This window comes from Hyaena hyaena, unplaced genomic scaffold (genome assembly GCF_003009895.1).
Source record: "Hyaena hyaena isolate Hyena2069 unplaced genomic scaffold, ASM300989v1 scaffold_1747, whole genome shotgun sequence".
NCBI lineage: Eukaryota > Metazoa > Chordata > Mammalia > Carnivora > Hyaenidae > Hyaena > Hyaena hyaena.
Window position 1 is genome coordinate 134,989 of NW_024082377.1, and position 10,945 is coordinate 145,933.

The 10,945-nt window shown below is 38.6% G+C and overlaps 1 protein-coding gene and 1 long non-coding RNA gene across 2 annotated transcripts; one reads left to right on the forward strand and one right to left on the reverse strand.

The window, feature by feature from the left end:
• Positions 1–513: 513 nt before the first annotated feature.
• Positions 514–924, reverse strand: ST6GALNAC3 (ST6 N-acetylgalactosaminide alpha-2,6-sialyltransferase 3). The gene has a single exon (XM_039224728.1). It carries the CDS (start codon positions 874–876, stop codon positions 514–516), a length of 363 nt encoding a protein of 120 aa, XP_039080659.1. The 5' UTR covers positions 877–924.
• Positions 925–5,093: 4,169 nt separating this feature from the next.
• On the forward strand, positions 5,094–9,849 carry LOC120226551. Its single transcript, XR_005527047.1, has 2 exons — positions 5,094–5,494; positions 9,604–9,849. It is a non-coding gene; the product is annotated as an uncharacterized LOC120226551 (long non-coding RNA).
• The last annotated feature ends 1,096 nt before the right edge of the window (positions 9,850–10,945 follow it).

A 10,945-nucleotide genomic window follows, 5' to 3' on the forward strand; every position in this document is an offset into this window, starting at 1 on the left:
ATTCTGCTGAACACACCAACATATCTGTTAGATACCAAGTTATGGTGCTCACGATCATAGGGTCTATTTGCATGCAAGAAGTCGTGCAACCTTATTAGAGAATCAATAGCCTGTTCTGTCTTGTAGTCTCAGGTAAATTTTTGCCACAATTTCCAAAGGAGTTTAGGTACTAAAGTTCCTTAACATGTCTGTTTTGAGACAGAACATGTGTAGACTTCCTTTTGGCTAACATCCAATTTACCCAATAGCAAATTGAGCTAAATAGAACAAATCTAAAGATATCTTGGGGACGCATCCAGTATTTTTTGGATCCTCAAGCCAATCAAAATGGAGAGAACAGACGGTAGTGTAGGTGGAATAAATGGGGCCTAGCTGCTGGCTCATCAAGTAATCATAATAGTCAGGAAAACATAGAACAATCAATTTGAAAAATAACTCTGTTCATTTGATAGCTGGCAAAAGAACTCAGCAAGGAGCTAGCAAAAAAGACAAAGAGGCTGCCTCTCAGAGGACTCACCTGTCTTTCCCAGTTTCCTTCTTAAAAATGCCATCACAGTAACTCATGCGCTTCTCTGTGGTCACATAAATTTGGGCAGTCGGGTAGATGTCAACAGTCTTTTTCAACATGTTGTAAACAATGCCATTGCCGTCTTTCCTCATATTGCGGAAAGGACCCCAAATAACGTAGATAGTAGTGTTTGCTTCCTTGAAGAAATAATCAGGGTTTTTTAGCAAAAGAGGAACACTGGTATGGGACACAACTCGAATCATTGTCATGCGGCCAACATCTTCTTCATAGCCCTTGGTTGGGGCATTGTTCATTCTCCAAATGCAGGATGACTGATCTATCTCATTCCCCACCTTCTGGCCAACCATCTGACCTGAGTTTGACACTATGGCGCAGAGGTCACAGTCCAGTTGCAAAGGCTGAAAAACAGAGAAATAAGACAGGGGGAGAAACATGTAAATTAGCACATTCCACCTATCCAAACAAGTTCCTTTGGGAAGATGAAATTCAGATATTGGGCATAGCTGCTGTAGGAATTTCTGAAATATATGTACTGATCCCACAGTAGGGGTTATAAAGCTAGGGGCATGCTTCCATTTAAAACATGAATACAGATTGTTAAGAAATAGTTCTATTTAATGATAATTTCTATCCCCTTGTGTCAGTTTAAAATTAAATGGAAAAGTAGTCATTTGTTTTCTATTCTAAATAATGACTTTTAATTTAAAACCATAATTTCAAATGAAATAAGGAAATGGGGAAAGATTTGATCTCTTTAATAAGGACAGTGGCTAAAGACAGAAATGCAAAGGGAATATATCCAGGCATCAATTCTGTATTTTACTTATATGTGTGAATAGTTAAGTAGCCGTTGATGAAAATATGAAAAATTCAGCAAATGAAGACGTTTTGAACCAAGAACTATTTAAGACAAGCTGCAGGCTAACAAAAAAATTTTACAGAAACCCTTAAAAAAATCCCCTTGTATCACCATGTTAACTGGCCTTTGTGTTTATGCTTATTTAAAAAAAAAATTTAACATTTATTCATTTTTGAAAGAGAGAACAGAGTGTGAGCAGCAGAGGGGCAGAGAGAGAGGGAGACAGAATGCAAAGCAGGCTCTAGGCTCTGAGCTGTCAGCACACAGCCCGACGCAGGGCTTGAACTCACTGACCATGAGATCATGACCTGAGCTGAAGTTGGATGCTCAGCCCACTGAGCCATCCAGGCACCCCATGTTTATGCTTATTTTACATGGATAAAACAGGTTTCTTTTAAGAACTCAGAGAGAAAGAATGTACAGAGACAATCTCTAGGACTGGCCTAACCACCGCCCTCCTTGTTTTAAATCAATGAAGTAACAGAGACTCCGAGGTTATGCACCAGCTCTCAGAACTTGCAGATGAAAGATTCAAGTTGCAGTGGCAGATTCAAATCTAGATCTAACTCTAAACCCGTTGCTCTTTTCCATTATTCCCTGCATTCCCTCCTCTAAAGCAAAGCAAATAAATTCCTTTTATTACTTTCCTCCTCCATGAGGAAAAGTCATCCTATCTTTTACAACAGTGATAAAGGACCAGTGCACTTTGTTGCTATATGTCATTCTCATCTTCCTTCCATGAGATTCCACGTTTTGTATCTGACATCTGATCCTATATTTTTATTGTGCCTATTGGTCATTGGCTCTTATCACACTGGGTACTGCCCTTACTTTATTAGTTATGTTGTATTTTATCGTTTAATTATGTCTGTCCACTACATAGCAAACTCTGTAAGGGGCAATGTCTATCTTCTTCATTTTAATCCCAGAAGTCCTCGGATTACTATAGTTCAGTATATAGCAGCTAAATTAGAAAATGAAAGCAATTTAATTCAGATAACTTATTGGAAGCCTGAACACTGAACTTGATACTAGGGAAGAACTGGACTTTTCTAATTCAGCAAGAATTGTTGATTTAGATGAAAAGAGAAATGTAATCCACAAGGAACCTATCAATATACAAACAGGTTCAATCTAGGTGAGTAAATGGAGAGGCAAAGTACCTCAGACAAGTCACCTGCATAATTACCACACAACTGTAACAAGACATTTTTCCTATCAATGGTAGGAATCCAAAGCAGTTCCTGAGCAACTATGATGTGCCATGTTCTAGGGCTTGGGGATTATTCAACTGTGAAAATTTTAAGTAGAAATCCCTGACCTCATAGATCTTACATTCAACGGGGGAGGAGAAAGGTAATAAGTGAATCAACATAGTATGCAATTGATAGAAGAAGACAGGTGCTAAATAGAGAAAATTAAAGCAAGGAAGGGGGTTAGAATGTGTGTGTGTGTGTGTGTGCGTGTGTGTGTGTGTGCACACGCATGTATGTGGTGTGTGTTGGTGGAGGGATCAGAAAAGGTCAGGGGGTGAGTGAGAAATGATATTTGAAGAAAGACTTGAAGAAAGTAAGAGGGCTGGGTTTGGGGATTTGGGTGGGGGGAATATCCTGCAAAGCTAAACCAAAAGCCACTACAAACACCCCCGCGGCAGGAGAGGAGCAACGAAGGGAGCAGTGTGGCCTGGCTGAGCATCGTAGAGATGCTACGGTACCGGGGTCAGAGAGACGACCAGGGAGACATTGCATAGGCTCTTTCACTTAGGAGCCTTTGGAAGGCTCCGGATAGAGGAGTGGCTGATCTGCATTATACTTTAACAGCATTGGCTGCTATGTGGCAAACTGATAAAAAGGAGAAAGGGCTAGAAACTTGGGAGAACAGACTGCTGCCACAATCATGGCATGATGTGTGGCATGACGGTGACTAGGACTGCATCAGATAGCAGAGGAGGGAGCAACATGCTGGCGACACACTGGAGGTATTCTGAAGGTAGAGCTGATTGGCTGGACCAGTAAATGGAATGTAGGATCTGAGAGATAGAGAGGAATCAAGGGTAACTTCAGATTTTTAGCCTAAGAAACTGGAAGACTGGAACTGGCTTTAAATGAGAAGGCAAAGGCTTTAGGAAAAGCACAGGATCAGAGGAGGAATACGAGCTCATTTTCAGATCTGTTAGATGTGAGATGCCTTGAACACAGACTCCCACAGCTAATGTTATAACAAAACTACTCAAACAGCTCTAAAACACTTATTTTTTTTCCTGATTATTGAAGTAATATGGATTCATTGTGGAAAACTTGAAATAAATCAAAGAAAAACCTCTCCGTATTTTTGCCACTTGACAATTGCTACAAAATTTTGTGGTATTTTCTTCCTTCTAGACAGGTTATTTTAGACAGGCTGAGATACCATTTATAAAATTTGGCAGCCTTTGTTTCTCATTTAATTTCACATCATTAAACTTTCCCATGCCGGTAAACACCTCTGAGGGATATTTTTAATGTTGACACAGTATTCCATTTTGTGGACATACTTTAATGTACCTGTTTGCCCACCATTGGGCATTTAGCTATTATCTGATATTTTTTCTGTTGTAAAACTGCTTTGCTGACTATCCTTGTGTTTCCCACTGTACTTTGGATGCTAGCATTTATTCGGTTAACTTAACTGCACTTTTTTTAGTTTTTATTGCGCACCTGTGAAATACGCTAGACAGGCAAAAGTATTTAATATCAAAATTAAGGGTTTTGAAAAAATCTTGACTTGTTGAATCCACAAAGTCCATTTATGAAATGTCTTTTTTTTCCCATTTAAGAAGAGATTCATTGAGCTGTTAGAATCACATAGGGATTGAACAGGGCTGGACATTAAACAACACAGCTCAGGAGTGGACTGGATGTACCACCAAGGTCTCACCATTTATGAAGTGTCTTAAAACTCTGCTACCAAAGGGACTGTCCATCACCCCTGCTATAAGAAGATTTCTGAACGGTAGGTTAGAATAGGTCTGCTCAAGGTTGAGTATATTAGTGCACTTGGAAATGTGTTCTTTAGATTGGTGCCATAGTAAGACTTCACCGACGGTCAGATGGAGGCGTAAGTGGACGCCTCTTGGGACCAGACATTGATCTCAGACCTTCATGCATCAAGGAGCCTACAGTTTTTCAGGGCGATAAGAAAGAACACGATATTCTTTCTGCCAGACAATTTGCAGCAGGGCCTAACATACATTACACTTAGCTAAGTCCTCTAAACCCACTTAGAGTCATGCAAATCAATGCCTGATTTAAACTGTGTGTGTCATATGGCACACTCCAACTTATCACCAAGATGCATATGGTGCAGGGAGGTTACATTCCATTTTCTGCTCCAAGAAGTTGCCTCACTGTATAATAAAAGCATTTTTTGGGGTATGGCCTCTACAAATTAAAAAAAATTTCAAAAAGAAAAAAGAGAGAAAGAGCCTTGGATGTGTTTTGATCTACAAATTTGCATCGGATTTTCGTAGTCGTTAGAGTGAATTAGCTGGTTGTGCTGTAACAAGCCTTAATTTAACTAATAAGAATCAGCACGCTGGTTTCACTTGACAATTGTAACCTCTGAAAGTGATCAATTAAGACATCACAATCTGTTTCATGACAACATATCGGGTTGCCGCAGCTGTGCAGATTATGAGGTCAGCAGCTGACTAACAACTTGAGGGTAAACACTGGCAACAACAGCCTCTTGTTTATGTAACAAATATGTAATTGGGCAGAGTGCTAGGAATGTAATGGCTTGGGGCATAGGTGGTGATCTTTAAATTGTCCCTTTCTTTTATATATTGTGGCCATCGCCAGAGTCTTAAGAGCCTTCCACGTACCTATCCTGCTTGGCCATTGTCCTGCCTAGCTGTCAGACCTCCTAAATGAGGTACCAGGAGACATGGCTACACATGGTGACCACTCTATTTGCCATTTGGCTGCAGGGACCATTTTACAGTATGTTGGAGAGCAGGGCTGGATGAATGAAACATTCCTAATCAGCATCAGAAGCTGCAGGTAACACCAAGAGCTCACTAAGGCCCAAGGGACTCATTGATACCTTTGAAGACACTTTAAACTACGGTAAGCCATGATAAAAAAGAAAGAAATACCTAGCAATGAATGCATGGTTTGACCCAAGAGCTACTCTTATATGGTTATCTCCATTCTTTTTATTAGCTTTATCGCTGTATCTTGTGATCTCAACTTTCTTTGGTAAAATGTACTGCTGTTTCTAGAACTTGTTTATATTATTTGACTTGGGGCCCTTTCTCGAAAATGTATTCCATATGTCTCCACTTGCCCGGTTCTGCCTCAGTAAGCAGTTTCTTCTCAGATTGAGGCCCTGGATTTTCTGAGACCTTTAGAAAGATTTAACCAACTCCACTTTATCAAGCCCTATCTTAATTTTGAATTTTCCTTTTTAATTGACTTGTCCTTATTTTTTGTTTCATTTAAAACAAGCATAACCTCTTCATCTTTTTCTGTTGCACACTCAAAACATCATCAAGCCAAATGCTTTGGTTGGGCTTGCACTGTGTATATAAACTGAGATCGCCTCAATGTTCAGGTGACTCTGACTGGGCAACTGCGCTCCTGGTAAAGGAAAGCCCACAAACATCAAACACTTGCTTTTATTTAAAATCTAACATGTTGAGAGGCACCTTGGTGGCTCGCTCAATGTGAGTGGGTGGCTCACTATTGATTTCAGCTCAGGTCATGGTCTCAGGGTGGTGGGATCGATCCCCATGTCACTCAGTGTGGATCCTGCTTAAGATGCTCTCTCTCTCTCTCTCTCTCGCTCTCTCTCTTTCTCTCTCTCTCTCTCCCTCCCTCCCTTTTTCCCTTCTCCCCCACTCGTGCTCCCTCTAAAAAATCTAAATGTTGACTTTTTTTAACAGTAAGATCACTACATTTGATTTGGGTATTTCTCCCTTGCAAAAGTATACAAACTCTCTACCTGCATATCTGGTTATGAACACTCAGCTTGTGGAAAGTTAAAAATTTGGAGACTTCTATTAAACAACCGAGTAGTTTTTACTTAGTACTTATTCTGTGAAAGGCAGCATGAAGGATAAAATAATTTTGGAATTCTAATCAGTGTGAGCTTTTAATCTTAGTACACAGCTCTGAAGCAAAGTGGAGTTCGATGATTAACTAGGGTCAATTCATGCACTAGTTTAAAGGCCTGAGGGACTGTCTTGAAAAACAAGTCCTTTCTCTGCTAAAGTGAATCATGACATTTGTCTCCTTACAAGAGAAAAGGACTCGGTTCCTATCTTGGGCACAGAAAAGGATGGGAGAGGGAGGAAAGGAAGAAACAGAATGAGAAAGATAAATGAGCATAATGTATTATATTTATTGGTGGAAACATGATTGAACACCTATTATGGGCCTGTCATCCTACCCAGCACTTTACTACATGATTCCATTCATGCTTATAATAAATTCTTCATAAGTTACATTTTTATTTCCCATTATAGAGTTGGGAAAATTGAGATGAACATGATATCCAGTAGGTATCAGATATCTCTCAGCTTTAAAAAAGGAGCATATGTTACCTTTTATGAAATGTACTCACAGCACTCAGAAGGGAGAGATATTATAGAAATATCTGATAATAATTTTCATTATTCCTAATATACATATGGGCAAACACCTCAAGTCTCACCCAGTATTGTGTTAAAATTATTTATATTAAATTATAAGTAAATGCTTTTAAACAGCTTGGTGAACAAGAATTTCACCAAAAGAGGACAATGTTTCCCAACTGATGAAAGGCTACTTAGGAATATTAGGATTTGCATATGAGCAGAATTAACCTCTTTTTTTTAGCAATGGTATTAGCATGGCATATGGAATTATGTGGAAATTTTTCAATTATTTTCAATTTGAAATATGGAATATGGCTGTAACTTCAGTCTAAGGTAAACTAATCACAATGAATTTTACTAGCCTTGAATGATTCTCCACATCTTTTTTAAAAAATTTATTTATTTATTTTGAGAGGGAGAGCATGAGTGGGGAAGGGGTAGAGAGAGGAGAGAGAATCCCAAGCAGGCTCCGCACTGTTGCCTGGAGCCCGACTGGAGGCTCAGTGTCAGGAACCGTGAGATCATGACCTGAGCTGAAACCAAGAGTCTGACGCTCAACTGACTGAGCCACTCAGGGGCCCCATACTTTTACTTAATTTGTTTTTCAGAACTTTTTCATAACAGCAGTGAGTTGTATTTCTTTCTGAAACATTAAGTGATTATAGTCTACGTCTGCGGTAAAAAAGGCCATGGCAGATGATGTTTTTAGAAGCTGTTCCCCATGGCTAAAGGGAATATCTCCCCCTACGCAAAAACCTCCTTGAGGTAAATTCACTTTAGAAGTCCACAATGCCTGCTTTCAAGTCCTTGGGAATCCAAGGGAGCTCTAGACTGACAAACCATTCTCTAACTCAGGAGTCATTCTCTCCTCTGTGCTTATAAAGATTCCAGAACACTGGCTGATTGGGATCCTGTGTCCCTAGTGCCTATTTTTAATTTTTGTTTTACTAGGAGCATGAGTGTTTGGCACAAAAATGAAATCTGTTTGCAAAAATGCTAAAGAATGCAAACCCAGGGAAACCAAAAAGGTCCTATATTCTTTGATCCTATGGGGAAGGTTGGGAGGAAGGTTGACTATTCTTTCCTTCTTTTTAAGAATCTGTGCATTTTTAAAACTAGCCAGCTTTATTTTTCTGTGTTTAAATATTATTTAAATAGACTCTAGAAATCAATTTACCATGATATGTTCAATTGACCCTTACTTGGTTTAAAAAAAAAAAAAAGGAAAAATTACCCAAACTAGCAGGTTATTCACTTTGATTGGCTAGTTTATCCTTTTTTTTAATTTTTCAGTCATGTTTCTTTTGAAATTAATATACACGTAGTGAAAGAACTCTCCCGTTTCTCTGCTCTAAGTTTATACACACACACACACACACACACACACACACACACACACACACACAGAGATACACATACACACTCATACACACATGGTTACTCTCATCCAGCTAATGATAACACTCATTCTACTGGCCACTTTTTTCATCCTGCTCCTTACCAACTGCTCTGGAAAATTCCCCTTCTCTCTTCTCTGGGTAAGAATCTGACAAATTGTCCTGTCTTTTTTGAATGATATATTAGGACAACTGCCAAGCACTTTACATTTTAATCAGCAAGAAGAATGAAATATTTAACCTTTCCTTTTTTTCTCTGTGAATAAGCTTATAGACAAGATAATTAGAGCTTATAGAATAGATAATTAAAATCTGTGAATTAAAACTTGCAAAACAGTGTGGTTTCTCCAGCAAAGAGAAATGGCCATGTACGAAAGGTCACCTGTCAACCAGTTCTAGTTATTAAATCTCTGTATTTATCACTAAGGTGGCTCTATGGAAAACGAAGGTCAAGACATTAAATTATGAAACAGTCAGGATTAGAAAAGGTCACCAAAAACTCAAGTAAAATTTAACCAAACCTGCTAATTCTGCACCCTAGAAGCAAGCAGCCGCAGCTGGGGATGAAAAGTAACACTGGAGAGCACAAATCTATCTCCCCATTTTAGCCCCATACTGAAAACGAATTTCTATCTGATGCCTTGAAGTCCAAAATGAAACTCGCTCCTCTCAAATAAAAACAGGAGCTTCGATAAATATTTCACAATGAAAATCATGTTTGCATAGAACTAGCTTAAATTATTAAAAACATTGTTTTACATGACTCTAACGGTTGCTTTCATTTCAACCATAAGAATGCAATTTAAACTATTGGCCATGGGGCACTCCTGGCACCCTAAATGCTTTACAGGACAATTAGCAACTCACCACTCACTAATTTACTATTTAAATATTAAAACAAATGAGATCTTTGCTTTTCATCATCCAATTTGAACAAAGCAAGTTGAACAAAACTCCAGAGATACACTCTTCAGTTTGCTGTCGTTTATTTCTCTACTCTTCATGAATGTCTTTAGAGTTTTAGTTTTAGAGGCTTCAACATGTATAATGATGCCATTGGGGAATAGATTTTGCCTTTATTCTCCTTGATGTTCTTTTGAGGTCTTTCAAGTAAAAGGTACAAAAGAGGCATTAACAATCTGGCATTGTTTTTATTGCTTGACAAAGAAAAAAATGTATTTTAATTTTTCCCGTGTTTCAGGAATGATTAAGCAAGCTGTTTTCATCTACACCGAGTCACTTTCAGCAGACCTCTAACTGTGAGCAAAGAATTGTGAAGACTGTTCTAGAGAGAAATCAACACAGTTCAACCAAGCCAGCCTGTAAATGCACTTCTTTGCCCCTCTACGAACCAGCATCTTTCAGTTAATGCAGCTTTCAAAAGCAGTATATATAAATCACATACTATGAGTAACAGCACGTAAAAAGACAGGTTTGATAACCCACAGTTTGGCTCTGATTCTCTGTGGATTTGGGATATGGCATCTAGCTTAATTCCTACCTGGTGGCATAACATCTAAGCATAAAACTTAATATGGGGGTACATAAAAATGTTAATGTCAAGAAATAATTCTAAAACAGGCAACATAAAGCTATGCTTCTCAGTTGCCATAGATGATGTGTTCGTTTTATCTGGAAGTTCCTTGAGGGGAATGGATCTGTATAATGACGTAGGCGTGCCAAAGAAAACAGCTTGCATTTTCTGGACTGGAAAGCAAAAAATAAGCCTTCTCAAACCAAGAGTTTTCTCCTATGGACTGGAATAATGGAAATAATTCACACTTCACTGTCACTATTAGGTCATAAAATTTGACTAATTTTCTGACCAACTTATCTCTGGATTCTTTTCTCTCAGGAAGGTGAACTCAGGACATGGTGCTAACATTCTACCATATCATACAAATGAAGTAAAAAAGAACACTGATTCATGCTACAGTATTAGTATCTTTTTTTTCAACTAGTATATTGAAAAATTCTTTAATATAATTTATTATTAAATTGGCTAACATACAGTGTGTACAGTGTGCTTTTGGTTTTGGGGGTAGATTCCTATGGTTCATCGCTAACATACAACACCCAGTGCTCATGTCAGCAAGTGCCCTCCTCAATGCCCATCACTCATTTTCCCACCCCTCCACTTCCCCATCCCCCTCTCAGTTTTTAAGAGTTTCTTATGGTTTGCCTCTTTCCTTCTCTGTTTGAAACTATTTTTTCCCCTTTCCTTCCCCCATGGTGTTCTGTTAAGTTTCTCAAGATCCACATATGAGTGAAAACATGACATCTATCCTTCTCTGCCTGACTTATTTCACTCAGCATAAGACCTTCCAGTTTCATCCATGTTGCTGCAAATGACATGATTTCATTCTTTCTCATTGTCAAATAGTATTCCATTGTATATATAAACCATATCTTTATCCGTTCATCAGTTGATGGACAATTTAGGCTCTTTTCATAATTTGGCTATGTTTACAGTATTAGTATCTTAGCATGTCACTCAATTAGGGACATGGTTCTCAACTGAACTCAACAACAACCAGGAGAGT